The 20,788-nt window shown below is 56.7% G+C and overlaps 1 protein-coding gene across 1 annotated transcript in view; it reads left to right on the top strand.

Annotated features, from left to right (window-relative positions):
• The window catches only part of LOC138471978 (P2Y purinoceptor 2-like), a 168,902-nt gene extending 164,690 nt beyond the window's left edge, over positions 1 to 4,212 (top strand). Inside the window, exon 2 of the mRNA XM_069609882.1 lies at positions 259 to 4,212. Within this exon, the coding sequence (XP_069465983.1) occupies positions 259 to 1,356 (1,098 nt within the window). The 3' untranslated portion in view covers positions 1,357 to 4,212. The remainder of the gene's footprint in view (positions 1 to 258) is intronic.
• Positions 4,213 to 20,788: the final 16,576 nt, after the last annotated feature.

Here is a 20,788-nt window from a genome sequence, read left to right as displayed (position 1 = left end):
TTGAGATGTGAAATCAGGTAGACATTTAAAAAGTCTGCATAGAGTGGTTGATTGCATGTAAGTCGACCATGTGCATTTATATATTGGAACAACTTTTAAAGGCTGAGATTTAGACCTGATACGTTTTTTAGTTGTGTTTATCGTGTAGGGGGCAGGAATACAGCTTACATGTGATTAGCAATTATAGTATAGCATTTGGAAAGTAGTTCTAAACTTCAATTAGTTCTCACAAGAATTATTTTCCTTTTCATTTTGCAGGCTTACCTTGGACTCTGGATCGACACAATGCTGAACGCTACAGACAACAACTTGGGCTGCCAGCCTCAAAAACAGCATATATTCATCCCATATTTTCTGGGGGTGTCCTTTCTCTTTGGCTTCATACTGAACAGTCTTAGTTTGTGGATTTTCTGGTTTCGCATGAAGCGCTGGAAAACAGCGACAATTCTCCAGTTCAACCTGGCCATGTCGGACGCCATTGTGACGCCGGGGGCAGCCCTCATCCTGGTCTATTCCGCGACCGACGACTGGACGTTTGGGACGTTGCTTTGCCAGCTAACAGTTTTCTTGTTGAGTACTAACATGTATGGAAGCATATACTTTCTCGCCCTCATCAGCGTACACAGATATTACACGATCATTCACAATGCCAAGAGAACCGTTGTAACCAACTCTTCGTTCGTAAAAAAGGTTTGCATGGCGGTATGGGGGTGCCTTGTAATACAGGGCATCCCCTTCTTCTTCCTTTTAAAAACCTCTGTGATACGAGGGGCTACCAAATGTTTGAACATCCATCAAACTGAGATGGCGCTGCTGTTTTTTGTGTGGAATTGGGTGATCCTGTTTTCTGGGCTCCTTGTACCGTTTGTGATCACAGTCGTTTGCTATGCCTTGCTGATCAGATTCATCTTAAAAATGAACCCGGTGAACACCGTGAGCAAGGCCATGAAATCCAAATCCATCCAAAGTATCGGCGTGTCCTTGGTCATATTCATTATCTGCTATGTGCCGGTGCACATCACAAGGACCGTTGCGGTGACAATTAAGATGTTTTTCCCAACATATTGCAGGTTATTGGAGACGGTTGAAATCATCTATTACATCACCTGGACCTTCACAGGGACAAATTGCTGTCTTGATCCCATTTTGTACTGCTTTGCTTCGGAAAGGTTTAACTACATTTTCAGGGAGTATTTCCATTGCTTCTCCTGTGTACCGAGGCGTTGTTCTCGTGGCACTGGTACAACCGTCCAAAACGTACAACCTGTGGAAACAGGCTCTGGAACAACCTCAGAAAACTCCCATCGTAGCCCAATTGTAACTTGGATCCCTGCTACAGAAGTAGCCATGCCATGATCTGCAGGAAGACATGTTCTTCACACAAATTGGGTAATAGATAAGCAATCCATAAGCAATGCCATATCCCACATTTGCTGGTACATTTTCCCTCCAGGGCTATTCTCTTTCCCCCACATCTCTTTCTTCCTCATGAATCTTCATCAACTTTGAAATGACAAGGCTGTACCTGAGATGTCTATTTTGTGGGTCACTCAGTAATGGCAAATGTTGCAGCATTGTTGTTTAGACACCTATGGATTAACATATATTAGCATCTGGCGACGGGGCTGGAGGTTATGGGGCGCCAGCCTCCCAGCCAATCAAGAAGTTCAGAACAGGGTCTTTACCTCATAGAAAATCCCGTTTCGAGCCTCCTAGGAAGCGGGAGGCTGCCATCTTCCCTGCGGGGAAAGCAGGTAAATGCACTCTGCACTCCCCTTCTTGTTCTTCCCCACACGCTCCAACCCCAATTTCCAGAGCCCGGGCCCCACTTACCTAGGGCTCCTTTGTCCGTCGCTTGTGCCAGGAACAATCAGTATTCCTTGTGCATATCTGTCACACCAATGGCTGCCATGGAAAGGGAGAAGAGAACTACGTGTAGTTCCCTTCTTCCTACTCCATGATGGCAATCTTGGTTTCAACTTGGAAAAAAAAAATGATAAGCATCCCGGCAGAACATGCTGGATAATAAAAACAATAAACTCCACTGGGTCTGGTAATGCTCCAAGCTAACGTTGAGGCCCTCGATTTGCTACGGCCTCTAACTTGGCCCTCGGGGCATTACCTGACCTAGTAATGCCCTCTGTTGTGAGGTGTATTACTTAATTGTCCTTTGTTCCATGCTGTGCTGAAATTCCATTTTGAATCAGGAAACATCACAGCACAGGCTAGAAATTGTAACATCATTAGACAGAGCAGGCAACAGGTTAATTTCCTTGGTCCTATGATTGGCACACACAGAATAGTCATCAGCAGTCCTACTGTAATCCTAGAATGAAATATTTTAATTTTTCATGATCTTGACTAGATCAATTTCTGCACAAGTTACGTCTCACGTGAACACATAATGACCAAGGTCTCTTTACCTTTTAGTATATTTAACCATCTAATAAGTGTTAATCTGTGAGTGCATCTAGCCAAAGTACAAGTCACAGGGCAATGGCCCTCATTACGAGGTTGACGGAATGGGTTTACCGGCACCGGTAATGGTGCCGGTAAACCCATTCCGCCCTATTACGAGGTCTCCTCGCAGGACCCGCTATGGGCGCCTGGAAAAACCAGGCGTCCATACCGGGTCGCGCGAGGAGACCAGGGAGCTAACAACGGGCCCGTTATAAACGGGCCCGTTGTTAGCTCCTTCCCAATTCCCATTGAGCCCTATGGGGGCTTGAATGGGAATGGGGAGGGACAGGGTCCGGGTTCCTCGGACGAGGAATGACCGGGTCCGCCTAGGTAGGGATGGCCCAATAAGTCCTCATTTGAGGAACCCGGGACCAGTATGCGGTAAGGAGGCAACCATGCCGCTAAATGCGGCATGGTTACCTCCAACCTCATAATGAGGGCCAATGTGTCTATAAAATATAGGGCCTCATTACGAGTTTGGAGGCAGCCATGCTGCTATTTGCGGCATGGCTGCCTCCAAACTCGGGTCCGGGTTCCCTGAATGGGGATTTACCGGGTCATTCCAACCCTGGAGGACCCAGTAAGTCCCCATTCAGGGAAGCCATCCCCATTCCCATTTGAGCCCCTATAGGGCTCAATGGGAATGGGGAGGGAGCTAATAACGGGACCGTTAATTACGGGCCCGTTATTAGCTCTCTGGTCCTTTAGCAGCTCCCGCTAAGGGCGGCTGGTTACCAGCCGCCCTTAGCGGGAGCCGCTAAAGGACCTCAGAATGTGGCGGTAAGGGGTTAACGGCACCGGCATCCTTACCGGCGCCGTTAAACCCTTACTGCCGCACTCGGAATGAGTCCCATAGACTTACAAAACCTAAGACATTAGCTATTTTTATTTTGCCAGCTTAATGTTCTTTATCTTGTGCAGAAACATTTGCCCATCGCCCAGGGGGCAGGGTGTGAACAATAGCCATTCTTCTTTAGGACACCCTAACATGGAAGAAGTGCCTGCCCTTTAACCAGGCCCGCTCAGACACTTGCCTGGGACTGCAAAGTTAAGGGCGGTAAGAATTGGCAAATAAAACATTAACCAATATAAGCACTCGTGGTGTCACCAAAAGCTGCAAAAAGGAAATTAGATCAGAGGTCAGGGGTCAGACCTGAGACTCCTCTGGCTAGATAATTCAGCTGGGATCTCATATTCGCTTATTTGTTTACTTCAAACTATGTGTTATCTTATTTTATTGTAAAAGTGTTTGAGAAATATTAAAAATGAAAAAAGTACATTTGGGCATTAGTTCTAGGAATGCGAATTTATAAGAACATATATAGTCTGTGTACAACCTTTTTTGTCAAGACTTGTACACAGGGAATAACCATAATCTGAGGCTCCACCTGATTGTCTGTACCTAGTTGTGTAACGCCATGTAACATGTAACACCATGGAGTTCGGTGCATGCCTAGTTATGTAACACTAGGCATCTGCCACCCTAAAGCTATTGCTTCTGCATTTATCCAATGTCATTGTTAGCTGTTACCAATCTGTCATTGTTACACTCTTGCTAGGCTAGGCATGCCATCTCATCTCAGCTGCCTATCGCTCATTGTATTCCTATGTTTTGTTTTATCTCTGGCACTGTACCATGAGGTCTGTACTACATGTATGTAACTTTTGTTTTATTTATAAGTAAAGCGCCCAGATACCCACACGCTAGGTGCGCTGTATAAGCAAATAAACTAAACTAAACTTCATACTTCAGCCTTCATAACCAGCCTGCTCCTTACTTGATCATCTAATGTTTCATTCTGCAACCCCTGTTCCTACTTCGCCTTTGTACTCTCTCTCCATGATTGCTGTCTCCTTCTCCCTCATTTTCTTGTAACACATTCGTCATATACCTAGGACTTGCTGGATACATGGAATGCCCTGTGTAGGAAAGTGAGTGAGGGAGAGTGACAATAATTGCACTGCATTCGAGAGCGAACTGTCTCAAGGAACCAATGTTACTTCTTTGGCATGCATCTGTACATCACATTGCTAAATGTAAGTATAACACACTAAAAGTATTTATCTCTCTAGCTGCCCTTCTGTAATATTGTTCCCTAAATGTCATCGTGTGTTTTCAATGCAACAGATTCGAAGAAAGTGATTTGTGAAAACCAATGAGGCCACTACTTTGTTTACGCCTACAAAAATCCCTACTATTTAGTGTAAAACGTAAGTTTGTGTGTGGCTTCTTTATGGGAACAGGCCAGCAGTGTGGGAACTCTTAAGCAGGAAATGACACGCATGGTACAGGGATGTCATTTGGGAATCAGTAGAGGACGCAGCTGTGACCCCTTTGGTCTCCCTTGCTACCACTGTGGTCTCCCTTGCTACCCCTACATTTTTAAATGATTTTCTTTTTTTTTTAATGGAACCTCCTGGGCTGTGGGCAGCGTCATGTGGCTCTTTGTTTCTGGAGTGGCCGGTTTTCATATTCAGGCCTCTTAACAAAAAACAGGGGGTTCCACGAGTGTAACACTTTAGCAGTGACCCTAAATAAGAAAGAATACGCATAACAAATCATTAGCCTTTCTGGAATTCTATACAATAATTGCTAGACTCATTAAAGGTTTGTTTCAGGCACACTTCAGGGGGTGAGTCACTAATTTACAGGGTAATTCATAGAATTTCGCAGAAAAGTGTCGCAAGCGGCTGGCGCAGAGTGTCCGCGTGCGATTGTGTGCGCCAGGCACGTGCGCTAAAACCGATTTCCGCGCACAGCGTATTCATGGATTTCATGCTCCCAAACCAGCCGTGGCGCAGAGTATCGCAGCGAGCCTGCAGCAGCACCAGTAACGCCCCCAAGAACGCCCTCGCGCAAGGAAAAGCCATCAACATCGCTAAATCATCGCAAAGGGCTGGGCTAACCCTGGACCAGTTTACAGGGCTGTCAAACAAGGAACGCAAAGCGGGCAACCTTCATATCAGGAGTACGCGGGAAGTTTTACACGCGATTAGCCAGGGTACGTGTATTACAGGGGTACGCGGGAAGTTCAACACGCGATTGTCCAGGGTACGTGTATTACAGGGGTACGCGGGAAGTTCAACACGCGATTGTCCAGGGAACGTGTAATACAGGGGTACGCGGGAATTATCACACGCGATTTGGCAGGGTACGTGAATTACAGGGGTGCGTGGGAATTATCACACGCCATTTTGCTGGGTACGTGTATTACAGGGGTGCGTGGGAATTATCACACGCGATTAGGCTGGGTGGGTCCTCACAGGTGTTCCCTGTACACCCTCCACGGCCCCTGCAGGCAGCCCACAAAACAGGAGACTACCCTGCACACCTGCTCATGTCCCCCTGCACCCCCACCCCCCAGCCACCAGGGGCACCCACCACCAGGTCCCCATCCATGTCTCCTACCACCCCCACCCCCCAGCAGTGCAGGGGCAGCCTCCACCATGCCCCCACTCATGTCTCCCACCACCCCCACCCCCCAGCCACCAGGGGCACCCTCCACCAGGCCCCCACTCATGCCCAACTCATGTCTCCCACCACCCCCAGCCACCAGGGGCATCCTCCACCAGGCCCCCACCCATGTCTCCCACCACCCCCACCCCCCAGCCACTAGGGGCACCCTCCACCAGGCCCCCACCCATGTCTCCCACCACCCCCACCCCCCAGCAGTGCAGGGGCAGCCTCCACCAGGCCCCCTCTCGTGTCTCCCACCACCCCCACCCCCCAGCCACCAGGGGCACCCTCCACCAGGCCCCCACTCATGCCCAACTCATGTCTCCCACCACCCCCAGCCACCAGGGGCATCCTCCACCAGGCCCCCACCCATGTCTCCCACCACCCCCACCCCCCAGCCACCAGGGGCACCCTCCACCAGGCCCCCACCCATGTCTCCCACCACCCCCACCCCCCAGCAGTGCAGGGGCAGCCTCCACCAGGCCCCCACTCATATCTCACACCACCCCCACCCCCCAGCCACCAGGGGCAGCCTCCACCAGGCCCCCACTCATGCCCAACTCATGTCTCCCACCACCCCCACCCCCCAGCCACCAGGGGCATCCTCCACCAGGCCCCCACCCATGTCTCCCACCACCCCCACCCCCCAGCCACCAGGGGCACCCACCACCAGGCCCCCACCCATGTCTCCTACCACCCCACCCCCCAGCGCTGTGGGGCACCTGCCAGCAGGCCCCCACCCATGTCCAACCCATGTCTCCCACCACCCCCACCCCCCAACAGTGCAGCCTCCACCAGGCCCCCACTCATGTCTCCCACCACCCCCACCCCCCAGCAGTGCAGGGGCAGCCTCCACCAGGCCCCCACTCATGTCTCCCACCACCCCCACCCCCCAGCCACCAGGGGCACCCTCCACCAGGCCCCCACTCATGCCCGACTCATGTCTCCCACCACCCCCACCCCCAGCCACCAGGGGCATCCTCCACCAGGCCCCCACCCATGTCTCCCACCACCCCCACCCCCCAGCCACCAGGGGCACCCACCACCAGGCCCCCACCCATGTCTCCTACCACCCCCACCCCCCAGCACTGTGGGGCACCTGCCAGCAGGCCCCCACCCATGTCCAACCCATGTCACCCACCACCCCCACCCCCCAGCCACCAGGGGCACCCTCCACCAGGCCCCCACTCATGCCCAACTCATGTCTCCCACCACCCCCACCCCCCAGCCACCAGGGGCAGCCTCCACCAGGCCCCCACCCATGTCTCCCACCACCCCCACCCACTAGCAGTGCAGGGGCAGCCTCCACCAGGCCCCCACCCATGTCCAACCCATGTCTCCCACCACCCCCACCCCCCAGCAGTGCAGGGGCATCCTCCACCAGGCCCCCACCCATGTCTCCCACCACCCCCACCCCCCAGCCACCAGGAGCACCCTCCACCAGGCCCCCACCCATGTCACCCACCACCGCCACCCCCCAGCACTGTGGGGCACCTGCCAGCAGGCCCCCACCCATGTCCAACCCATGTCTCCCACCACCCCCACCCCCCAGCACTGTGGGGCACCCTCCACCAGGCCCCCACCCATGTCACCCACCACCCCCACCCCCCAGCCACCAGGGGCACCCTCCACCAGGCCCCCACCCATGTCTCCCACCACCCCCACCCCCCAGCAGTGCAGGGGCAGCCTCCACCAGGCCCCCACCCATGTCTCCCACCACCCCCACCCCCCAGCCACCAGGGGCACCCTCCACCAGGCCCCCAATCATGCCCAACTCATGTCTCCCACCACCCCCACCCCCCAGCCACCAGGGGCATCCTCCACCAGGCCCCCACCCATGTCTCCCACCACCCCCACCCCCCAGCCACCAGGGGCACCCTCCACCAGGCCCCCACCCATGTCTCCCACCACCCCCACCCCCCAGCAGTGCAGGGGCAGCCTCCACCAGGCCCCCACTCATGTCTCCCACCACCCCCACCCCCCAGCCACCAGGGGCAGCCTCCACCAGGCCCCCACTCATGCCCAACTCATGTCTCCCACCACCCCCACCCCCCAGCCACCAGGGGCATCCTCCACCAGGCCTCCACCCATGTCTCCCACCAACCCGACCCCCTTCAGCCACCAGGGGCACCCACCACCAGGCCCCCACTCATGCCCAACTCATGTCTCCCACCACCCCCACCCCCCAGCCACCAGGGGCAGCCTCCACCAGGCCCCCACCCATGTCTCCCACCACCCCCACCCACCAGCAGTGCAGGGGCAGCCTCCACCAGGCCCCCACCCATGTCCAACCCATGTCTCCCACCACCCCCACCCCCCAGCAGTGCAGGGGCATCCTCCACCAGGCCCCCACCCATGTCTCCCACCACCCCCACCCCCAGCCACCAGGGGCATCCTCCACCAGGCCCCCACCCATGTCACCCACCACCCCCAACCCCCAGCACTGTGGGGCACCCTCCACCAGGCCCCCACCCATGTCACCCACCACCCCCACCCCCCAGCAGTGCAGGGGCAGCCTCCATAAGGCCCCCACTCATGTCTCCCACCACCCCCACCCCCCAGCAGTGCAGGGGCAGCCTCCACCAGGCCCCCACCCATGTCTCCCACCACCCCCAGCCACCAGGGGCACCCTCCACCAGGCCCCCACCCATGTCACCCACCACCCCCACCCCCCAGCACTGTGGGGCACCTGCCAGCAGGCCCCCACCCATGTCCAACCCATGTCTCCCACCACCCCCACCCCCCAGCACTGTGGGGCACCCTCCACCAGGCCCCCACCCATGTCACCCACCACCCCCACCCCCCAGCCACCAGGGGCACCCTCCACCAGGCCCCCACCCATGTCTCCCACCACCCCCACCCCCCCAGCAGTGCAGGGGCAGCCTCCACCAGGCCCCCACCCATGTCTCCCACCACCCCCACCCCCCAGCCACCAGGGGCACCCTCCACCAGGCCCCCACTCATGCCCAACTCATGTCTCCCACCACCCCCACCCCCCAGCCACCAGGGGCATCCTCCACCAGGCCCCCACCCATGTCTCCCACCACCCCCACCCCCCAGCCACCAGGGGCACCCTCCACCAGGCCCCCACCCATGTCTCCCACCACCCCCACCCCCAGCAGTGCAGGGGCAACCTCCACCAGGCCCCACTCATGTCTCCCACCACCCCCACCCCCCAGCCACCAGGGGCAGCCTCCACCAGGCCGCCACTCATGCCCAACTCATGTCTCCCACCACCCCCACCCCTCAGCCACCAGGGGCATCCTCCACCAGGCCCCCACCCATGTCTCCCACCACCCCCACCCCCCAGCCACCAGGGGCACCCTCCACCAGGCCCCCACCCATGTCTCCCACCACCCCCACCCCCCAGCAGTGCAGGGGCAGCCTCCACCAGGCCCCCACTCATGTCTCCCACCACCCCCACCCCCCAGCCACCAGGGGCACCCTCCACCAGGCCCCCACTCATGCCCAACTCATGTCTCCCACCACCCCCACCCCCCAGCCACCAGGGGCATCCTCCACCAGGCCCCCACCCATGTCTCCCACCACCCCCACCCCCCAGCCACCAGGGGCACCCTCCACCAGGCCCCCACCCATGTCTCCCACCACCCCCACCCCCCAGCAGTGCAGGGGCAGCCTCCACCAGGCCCCCACTCATGTCTCCCACCACCCCCACCCCCCAGCCACCAGGGGCAGCCTCCACCAGGCCCCCACCCATGTCTCCCACCCCCCCCACCCACCAGCAGTGCAGGGGCAGCCTCCACCAGGCCCCCACCCATGTCCAACCCATGTCTCCCACCACCCCCACCCCCCAGCAGTGCAGGGGCATCCTCCACCAGGCCCCCACCCATGTCTCCAACCACCCCCACCCCCCCGCCACCAGGGGCATCCTCCACCAGGCCCCCACCCATGTCACCCACCACCCCCACCCCCCAGCACTGTGGGGCACCCTCCACCAGGCCCCCACCCATGTCACCCACCACCCCCACCCCCCAGCAGTGCAGGGGCAGCCTCCACCAGGCCCCCACTCATGTCTCCCACCACCCCCACCCCCCAGCAGTGCAGGGGCAGCCTCCACCAGGCCCCCACTCATGTCTCCCACCACCCCCACCCCCCAGCCACCAGGGGCACCCTCCACCAGGCCCCCACTCATGCCCGACTCATGTCTCCCACCACCCCCACCCCCCAGCCACCAGGGGCATCCTCCACCAGGCCCCCACCCATGTCTCCCACCACCCCCACCCCCCAGCAGTGCAGGGGCACCCTCCACCAAACACCCCACCAACCTGGATGACTCCGTGCCATCTTCCCCCGTTGGGCCCTGTGGGGTCCCAGCTGCCCCTTCTGCTGCCGAGGAGTCCAACTCCGACCTCCGCCTCTTGGACCTCCCCTCGCCAGCTGCGGCCTGGGACGCCGCACCAGACTCCTCACTCCCCGACGAGATCACAACTTGGGAGGGGATCCGGGCCTTGCGTCTTCGGCTGGTGGTGCGACCCCTGCCGCTGTGCTCCACAGCACCTTCTCCACCCTCTTCATCAGTTGACGCTGCAGACAGGGAGAAAGAAAACACAGGCATCAGGGCACTGTAAAATGGACATGACAGTAATACATGAGTGGCATTGGTAAACCTCACACATGGCATCACAATCCCCAACACACATGTCATTTCAACTTGCACACATGAGCCATACCACAGCCATAATGCAACAGCCAGCACCATCCATTCACATACAACAGCATGGGCAGCCAAAGGTCATCCACACATCACATGCAACATAGGGTGTACACTACACATGCACACACAACACCAAACCTGCATGCATGTGTACACCTCCGCCAACTGTCGCAGTGTCTCGATCGACATCCATGTCACACCTGACAATCATTCCTCCACATCCTGTGCCATGCAAGCCCACACACACAAGCACCATCCATGTGTCACACATGAGACCCCTCGCATGTGTCACCCTCACAGCCCTGTACAACCCCCCTACTTGGCCACATAAAAATACATGTTCAACCTGCACACTCCTGGCACACCACCACACGCACAGCTTACAATCAGTATGCATGTACACTTACCGCTCGACTCCAGACGAGTCTGCTTCTCAAGGACCTGGATGTGGAGCGCTGGGGATATGCGTTCCAGGACACTCATCTGATCTTCCGACAAGTAGCCCCGCCCGCCCCTTAGCATCTGCTGCCATCATGAGGCGCCGGGCCTTGTTGAGGGTCCTGGACCTGAAGTCCTCCAAGCGCTCCCTGACACGTTCGTAGTCGCGGACTGCCACCTCCTCCGCGTTGATGGCAGTCACGATGTCCATCCAGATCCGAGTCCGTCCTTCCTTGTCGGCGCGCAACCTTCCGAAGAGGGCATCATACTGCCCCAGGACATGCTCCACCAGGACACCAACTTCCCTGGCACTGAAGCTGGTGCCCCTCTGCCTCCTTGGCCGGGAGTTGCCACTGGTGCCAGATGTTGTAGTGCCCGACATGGCAACCCCAGAGGCAGGAGTGGGTGGGCAACTGGGTCCTGGGGCTGGGCTGTGGGGCGACGGAAAAGCAGTCGGGAGCCTTTGGTTCCAGCAGGGGTGGTCACAGCAACAGCACCCCTGGCTGATGTGCAGGCAGCAAATGGCAGGGCACGTGGGCAGCAGGCAGTCAGGCAGCAGCAGATGGCAGGTAGGAGCGTGCTCAGGGCTCTGGGGGGCAGTAATTTGGCCTCCTGGGCAGGAGCGTGGTCTTTCGTGTGTGAACGCGTGGACAGCTTGATACGGAGTGATTTTGCACGTGAAAATCCCACACGTCTGCGTGTACATCGATGAAAGGCCCTTAGCGCGTAAACGCGTCACTAGCGTATGCGCGTCTATGAAGTCACGTGCACGCGTAGGAAAAAGTTGCGTGACACGTCCGAGTGTCAAAGCGTGTTATTGGTGGAAATAGCCCTACACGCAGAAGTTACAAAGCGTGTAATTGGTGAAAATGGACCTACACGCAGAAGTGTCAAAGCGTGTAATTGGTGGGAATGGGCCTAGCACGTACACGCCGCGTAAGTGACGCTGTACGTGTGGGCCTGCATATAAGGTACGTGTAGAACACCAATTCCTTGTACGTGCTTTTCCTGGAGAGCGAGTGGGTGAATTCTGTACTTCTTGTCGTTTCACACGCGATTTACTTCACGGCGTTTCAAGTTTGTACTCCCTGTTACCTCTGACAGCTTTTTCTATTTTTTCTCTTGTACTGGTTTACCTGGGCCTGTTCCCTCAAACAGTGTTCCCTTCTACTGTTGTCCTGTCTCCTCAGACAGCGTACATATCTTCTTTTGGCGGGGGTGTTGCCAACCAAACGCGCTCATTTTTCACGCTCTTTTACCTGGCAGACGGTGAGTCACGCACGTATCTAACATCTGTGCTTGCCCCGTGTGTAGCCTACCCCTTCAGAGGTCATTCTAGGCTGCGTGTGACACGCATACGTTCATTCTTGTGTTACTGGGTGCCACAGCGTAGTGCAGGTTTTTCTTTCTGCACACGTGGTCTAGGAGGGGTTGCGTGCACGTCATCTCCCTTTTTTGGGCCTCCTGTGCGTTGCGTGACCCGTCATCTTTCCCCAGGGGTTACATTCAGCCTTGCTAGAGCACTAGGGTACAATTACCATCTGGTACCCAACCCCTTTGACCCCCAATTGCCCAGGACAATAGTCTACAGCCACTCCCATACGCACATTAATATCAGTGCCATGGCTGGGAGGCGAGGATTCCGTAAGGGTGGCAAAGGTGGAAGAGCCACAAGTGGTGGCCGTGGTGGATCCGGTAGGGGACGTGGTCGTAACTTGCAGGGTGAGCCTGTCCCCCCATGTGTGGAGGACCAGTCAAGGGCACCCATAATCCCCCCCCTCCCCCCTCCCGTTGAGGCTGATGTGGCTGACACCATCCATGCTCAGCCCTTGTTGGACCAGCCCATTGTGGCACCAGACCTGGCTGACTCCATGGCTGACTTCCAGGTCAGCAGGGCTACGACACGTGCGCTGGTGCACGTTGATGCCATCATGCCACGTGGATCTGGGGCAGCAAGGTCATCTGCTGCCCCAAGTAGGCAGAGCGGAGAGGCTGCAGGGGCAGCTGCGGCTCCATCCACCCCAGCTCTCACACACCCAGCCAGGACAGTGTCGGTCCTAGTCCATCCTGCTGACATTCCCCCTGACACCATTACACTTGAGCCAATGCCTGCACCAACTCCCATGCTGAGTGTGCAATCCCACACACCTGATACAGAGCCCACCAGGGCTCCTGCCCCTAGTGTCCAGAGCGGCGCAGGACACTCAGGATCACCACCACCTTCCAAGCGGAAGAGGAAGAGTGCTCGTCCGGCACAGGCTGATGCCCCAGACACGGCTACACAGTCCGGCCCGTCGAGGAAGCCCAGCTTCACGGATGACGAACTGAATGCACTTGTCGAGTATGTGTCCGGACATGATAACGAGATGGTCATTGTTGCAGGATCCAAGACCACACCTGCACAACGCCAGGCACACTGGCAGACCGTTGCGGACATCGTAAGTGCCCTTGGAATCGTGAGGCGCACAGCCAATGATTGCTATAAGCGCTGGAATGACCTAAAGCGCAGGGCAAAGAAGAAGCTGGCCTCAAGTCATGCCGCAACTCTAGTGACTGAAGGTGGGTCTCCAGTAGTAGACATGGAACTCACTCCACATGAGTCAGTCGCTGGGACCTACGTCACGGAGGAACAGATCCAAGGCGTGGGAGATCTGCCTGATTACGAGGCATTGTCCGGTGAGTGCACATGCATGTGTGTGTCATCCATGTGCATGGTGTGTGTGTGAGGGCTTCTGTTTGTGTGCCAGGTGAGAGTGTGTGCGCCTGAGTCGTATGGGTCAGCCATGTGCTTCATGCAATACATCCTGCGCAGCTGCATTTGGCCATTGCAGTATCCCTTCTGCCAACAGTAGACATCTAGCCCAACAGCACGCCAGTTGCCCTTGAAGTGTCACCTTGCCACAACATTGTTGCTTATTTTTCTCTGTTCATTCAGACAGATTGTTTGCATTCCACCACTTATACTAGGCATTTCTCAGTCCTCTAGTCACATGTCTGGCATGGCTATGCTAAAGTGGAGTGACTTTGTTACCTGGATGTCATATGTTCACACATGTCCCTGTGCAATTGGACCATTTAGGACTGCCAGCTCCAGGTGAAAATCAGACCTGTTTGATTTAGAAAAGCTATTACATGCGGGAACTGGACTGAATGAATAAGTGCTGCCCTCCTCTCCATCTTGCCTCAATAGCAATGGTACATGCCATCTGTGTGATGGCATGTGTGTGTCACCTGGCAATCACAGGCCAATGTGTGATGCCACTGCCAGGCAGCATGCAGGAAATGTGTTCATCTTCCATCTTTGTGTCATCAGTGTGTGCCATTTGCCTGCCCTTCATACGCAGTGAGGGTGCATGCATGGGAGGGTCTTAGTCATGTGGGACATGTGTCAATCAAGTACTGGTTCTCTTGCTTCTCAGCCCTCATTGTGTGCCATGGTGCTAATGCCTGTTTCCATTTCTTTGTTATTATGTCTTTGCAGGGGAAGACGCACCTGATACTGCTGGGGTTGTGGAGATGGTGCAGAGCCAGGAGGGGTCCGAGGGCCGACCAACCACCAGTGAGGGACGTGGTGTGCTGGTGGGTGAGAACCCACAAGTGCTGCAGGTCGTGCTCTCAAGGGGTGTCTCTGGCTGCACCTCCCCCGAGCTGTACTCAGCTGTTGATTCGGATGATGAGACCTACGTGCCGTCGCAGGTGAGTGTTCCAGGGAGGGATTCTGTTCTGTCCCACCCACCTGCACCAGGGTCAGAACCCTCAATGGGGATGTCAGTGTTGGCAGCTAGGCCTTTGGTGGTTATGGATGCAAGGTCACACTCCGCGACATCTGATCCTGTTCCTGGGCCAGCAGATCAGAGGGGGAATGCAGTCCTGCAGCCTCAGGCAGTGCCGGCACAGCAAGGCGCAGTCCGCCTTGCCCCAGACAGGTGTGGTGCCCGCCGACGTGGTGGCCGTACGCCACCTGGCAATACCGCATGGGAGCAATCCATTTACGGTATGGCTACCCAACAGGCAGCATCATCCGAGATGATGGCTCAGGCCATGGATAGGGTGGCCACTTCCATTGTCCCCCCTGAAAGGCTGATGGAGCGACTAGAGCAGGCAACCGACTCCATCTGCCAGTCACACAGGGAGGACATGTTGGCGTCCAACAGGGACAGGCCGGCGGCACTGGCGACTCTGCAGAAGGCCATCTCCATAGAGTCCCAGGGCCACAGGGAAGCCCTGAGGCAGGAGCTCCATCAACTCAGGACGACTCTTGTTGAGCTTGAGGCTTCAACACACCAAAGGACAGAACAGCAGCTGGAGCGTCTCACCCGTACGCGGGCGGAGGTCCGGGCATCCCGTGAGTTGTTGCATGGGGACCTCCGCACCCTCATCCTCCAGAACGAGACCTACCACACCCGCATGCTTGCAGCCATGGAGGAACAGAGTAGGGCCTTGCGTGGGCTGCCTCCCATAGTGCAACCACCTCCGGATGCAGCTGCACAGGGTGATAATAGCGACAGCAGTGATACTCCCACAATAGGGTAGCCGTGTGGGCCATGAGCCCATGGAGGTGTTTTTTTTTCCCAGGATCCACACAGGTGGGTTTTGGTGTGCACCCTGTCCTCGGACCTCCTGGGTGGCCTCCCCAACCCCCCCGGGCCCATTAATGGCCATTTTTGATTTTATTTTATTTTTATTTTTATTTTTATTTTTATTCTTATATTTTTCCCAATTTTTTTGGGACAATTTGTTGGCTTCCGTGGTTCCTGTGGGCATACGCTGCATTGTGGCTGGGCACATGCAGGCTTGTCATGTATTTGGTTCAGATGCCTGGGTTTGAGTCACACACACCCCTCCTGCTTCCCGTTTCCATGGGCTTGCAAAGGGTGTGCCCAAGTGACATTGAAGTACATGGTGACATTGGACTCCCACTACATGTGTGGGTAGTCTAGTCAATACTGTGTATACATTCCTAGTGCATATTGCTGTTCTGTTGTACACTGCATGTTGCATTGATGTGTAACTCATCATCTGTGTCTGCCTCCCAATTTGCAGGTTCCTTCCTCATGTCTACACAAGGCCCTCTAGTCTAGAGATGGGGTCCTTGTTGGCAGCAGTGCACCTACAACTCTACATGGCGCCAACACTGTACAGTTGGAAGTGGTGGGAGTGCAGGTATTTCCAGGTGGTGAGACTACTGATTTATTACATTAGTGAAGTCATGTTAATGGTAGTACCTGCTCAAGTTTGTTGTTGGTCCTGCATTACAGTGAGCATTTCAGGTGTAGCAAGTTTCAATTGGGGACACTGTACATCGTGACACTTGTCATGTTGTGGGCATGACTTTGTTTACCTGCACATAGCATGACATGGCACGGTGTGTTGTGTGGCGGTGCTGGGGATGGGTTGGGTGACATGGCACTGTCCTCTTGTTGCATTTAGCAAGTGGGTATTCATTTTAGCTGCTTGAATGTGTTTCTTCACAAAACTGCATTGGTGGTGTGTGTGTGTAGGGATGCACACATTGTAACACTTCCAGGTGAACAATCTCAGGCTGATATGCTTTTCACGGTTGAATCTCCAGACATTCAGGATCAGTGTCAGGTTGAGTCATCATTGATTGTCAGATGGAATGTGCCAGGCCAGTGTGCACTCCACAGGGGTGTGATCACTATGTGAAGTAATTAGCCACTAGCTGTGTACGGGCTGCCTCCCCCCGTGCCCTTTCCCCTCCCATGCGCAGCGGCTGTGCATGTGGTTGGGGATGTGGGGCCACCACCATGTCCACGGCCAGGCCCCGGCGTGTTGCAACGTTGTGCAGGACACATGCTGCCACTATGATCCTGCACACTACTGGGGGAGCGTATAACAGCTGCCCGCCAGAACGGTCAAGGGAGCGAAAGCGTGACTTTAGCACTCCGAATGTGCGCTCCACTATGCCCCGGGTCGTAATGTGGGCTGTGTTATATCTTACCTCGGGTGGCGTGGTGGGGTTCCGAATTGGCGTCATCATGTGGGGGCTGAGAGGGTAGGCACTGTCCCCTGTGGAGGTGGTGATTGGTATCATTGGTGGGTTTGTGACCTTGCTCAGTATCCAACATGCATACATGTGCAGTGGCATACATACTCACCAAGCAGCCATGTATCGCCATGCCGCCCAGCTTCTAGGTCCCGGCTTAGGGTGGACATTCGGTAAATGAAGCTGTCGTGGGTGGACCCGGGATAGTTGGCATATACTGAGGTGATGATTCCCTTGGCATTACATGCTACCTGCACGTTGATGGAATGCCAGTGCTTGCGGTTCCTATAGATGTGCTCAGATGCCCTGGGGGGACGTAGAGCCACATGGGTGCAGTCGATGGCACCTAGCACTTTGGGGAATCGTGCCACACCGTAAAAATCCAGGGCGGCAACATGCCTTTCTGCAGGTGTTCTGGGCAGGTATATGTGCCTGCGGACTGATGGGCGTGCAGTGATGATGTTCAAGACCTGGTGTAGGCAGCGTGAATGGGTGGCCTGTGACACCCCACCCACTATGGCACTTGTCCGCTGAAATGATCCAGTGGCTAAGAAGTGCAGTACATTGAGGACCTTCTCCAGGGGGCTGAGTGCTTGGGAGCACAGGGTGGGTGATGTGAGGTCATCCTCCCATTCACTCACCAGGTCCAGTATTATGTGTGGTGGAAACCTGTACCTCCCATACACCTGGTCATCAGGCATCCCGAAAAGGCTGGTTCTGGGTGTGAATATTCTGGCCCTGACTATCCTCCTCCTCCTCCTTTGGTAGCCCACTGCCACTGCTGCTAGGAACGGTATGTTCATCCTGGCGTCTGAGCTTGTTATTGTTAAAGTGCGCAAATTTATGCTTTTCGCGTGTTCTAGGCGAGCGTGTGACCCGCGCACCCCTGGAATCCAGTTCCCAGTCCAATAGTGTGTGGAAATTCCCACGCACCACGGGATACAGGTGCGCTGACGTACTTGCGTGTGTAAGTGCCCGCGCACCCATGAAATACACGTACATAGGCCAATCGCGTGTACGCGCACTTTTGTCCAATTACACGCGATGACACTCTGACGTGCAGTATTTCCACGTGTGCTCCGTCATCACGTGCTGAGTGGGGAACACCCGTGCGGGTCACGTCACAGACGCGCTTACGCGCTGAGGGACTCTGGTCCAATAGAATCGCGTATGCGTGCTGACGCGCTTACGCGCTAAGGGCCTTTCCTCGGATTTCACGCTGACGTGCAGGATTTTCACGTGCCAAATCACTCCGTATCAAGCTGGCCACGCGAAAACACACGGAAGACCACGCTCCTGCCCAGAAGGCCGAGTTACTGCCCCCCAGTGCCCCGAGCAGCCTCCCACGTGCCATCTGCTGCTGCCTGCCTTCCTGCCTGCCTGCTGCCACCGTGCCCTGCCATTTGGTGCCTGCACATCAGCCATCTGCAGGGGTCCAGTTGCTGTGTCCACCCCTGCTGGAACTGAAGACTCCCGACTGGGATTACATCGCTCCACAGCCCAGCCCCAGGACCCAGTTGCCCACCCACACCTGCCTCTGGGGTTGCCATGTCGGGCACTTCCACATCTGGCACCAGTGGCAACCCCAGGCCAGAGGGGCAGAGGGGCACCAGCTTCACTGCCACCGAAGTTGGTGTCCTGGTGGAGCATGTCCTGGGGCAGTATGATGCCCTCTTTGGATCGTCCCGCGCCAGCAAGGAAGGACGGGAGAGGATCTGGGCCGACTGTGTGGTTTCCATCAACGCGGAGGGGGTGGCAACCCGCAACGTCCTGAAGATCAAGAAGCGCTGGGAGGACTTGAGGTCCAGGACCCTTGTGAAGGCCCGGCGCCTCGTGGAGGGGGGCCGGGGCCGCATGAGTTCCATCCAGATGAGGGTCCTGGAACGCGTACGCCCAGCGATCCACACACAGATCCTTGAGAGGGAGGCCCGTCTGGAGTTGAGCGGTAAGTGTCCAAGCATTACTGTGTGAGACAGGGCATGTTGCGGTGTGCTGGTTCTATGATACTTGCCTGTATGTGTGCCATAGGCCATGTATGCATGTATGTGTGCAGGGACATCATGGTAATGCATGTGCGACCAGTGATGTGTGACCCACATGGTTGTTGCATGTGTTAAAATGCCGCATGGGGAGCCCTATGCAGATTTTGAACATGAGAGCATGCCAGTCTCTGTACCTGGACATAGGTGGGGGTGAGGGATGGGTGCTGATGCCAGGTACATATATGGTAGCCATGTCTGTGTGCCTGACCTGCGTGTCTGTGACTTGTGCATGCCATGGATGCATGACACATGTGTGTGACAATGCACAGATTCAGTGAAGCAGCCAAATTACCCTTGTATCCGCTGTGTTTGGTGTGTTTGGGGCCAGATGGATGTGACTGAGGTGAAGTGTGTGCATGTGATAGGCATGAGCCATGATGCATGTGAGTTACATATCATTGAATGTTTCAAGAGTCCATTGGACATGCATGGAAATGTTCATGGCATGCACCATGCCTGTTACTGTGTGTGTTTTGCCTGGACTGACCCATGTGTTGTGGAGGGACATGATGGAAGTGTACTTTGACAGTGGTGCTCATCTGCTATTGCTTCCTGTCTAGGGGACCATTGTACAGTGCCCTGATGCTTGTGTTCTTTGTCTCCCTCTACGCAGCGGCTAGTGAAGAAGAGGACGGAGACGGCGCTGTGGAGCAAGGCGGCGGGGATGCCCCCACGGCTGCAGCGGAAGGGGTGGGTGAGCCCCCACAGGGGCCTGCTACGGTGGGAGACGGTGAGGAGCCATCCAGGTTGGTGGTTTGCACAGAGGAGGAGGAGGCCGCCACTGGGGCACACATGGGGCCTGGTGGGGGCATCCCTGCTGGTGCAAGTGGTGCAGTCCAGGGCCAGGGGCAGGAGGCAGCACAGGTCACCGCGGAGGGGCCTGTGCATGTCGCTGTCTCTGACCCTGTGAGTGCACCACCATGCACCAGCAGGGATGCCCCGTCCCAGGCCCGTCCGCAGGTAGAGGGGATGTCCATGTCACCTGACTCCCCTCCACCTGCGGACGTGGGAACCCCTGGCCGTGTGGAGAAGGTCCTGATTGGGGTCGCGATGCGCACGGCTGTGATTCGTGATGCCGTGCGTGCTTCCCGGGAGGAGCACGCACGTCATCACGAAGTGCACCGTGCCGATGTGGCCCAATTGGGATCGGCCATGTTCGGGGGTTTCCTGCATGTGTTGGCCAATCTGGCGGCCCTCTCCTCCTCTGTGCAGGCTATACACCAGTCGTTCTCCTTGCCGTCTTCCGGCCCAGATGCCACCAGGGCCCCCTGTGGACCTGCCCCGACCAATGCAGCCAGCTCAGTGGGGATCCCATCCCTGCCACAGTTGGGAGTCGGAGGTCCAGCAGGGGTGGACAACACAGCAACTGGACCCCAGCAGATGGAAGATGTGACAGCATCATCGGGCAGGGCACGTGCACGACGGCGTCGGTGGTTTCCATCAGCCTGGATGCCGTCGTGCTGGCAGAGGCAGTGGCGTCGGAGGCAGCAGCAGGCTCGACGTGGGAGGCATCATGGCTCGGGGCCATCAAGATCAGAGGGGCAGGCATCGGCCGGAGGGCAGGGCAACCCTGGGATGGTGGTGTCTTCCGTGTGGGAGCAGTTGGTCCAGCGGATAGGTGCGGAGCAGCAGCGGGCGGAAGAGGAGCGGCTCACCATGGTCAGGGCGGAGTTCTCCATGCGTCGGGCGTTGAGGCGGGCTGAGTGCCT

Source organism: Ambystoma mexicanum, chromosome 8 (assembly GCF_040938575.1).
Source record: "Ambystoma mexicanum isolate Mex_15411 chromosome 8, UKY_AmexF1_1, whole genome shotgun sequence".
NCBI lineage: Eukaryota > Metazoa > Chordata > Amphibia > Caudata > Ambystomatidae > Ambystoma > Ambystoma mexicanum.
Note: the sequence above shows the minus strand (reverse complement) of the source record. Positions and strands in the feature narration are given on the sequence as shown.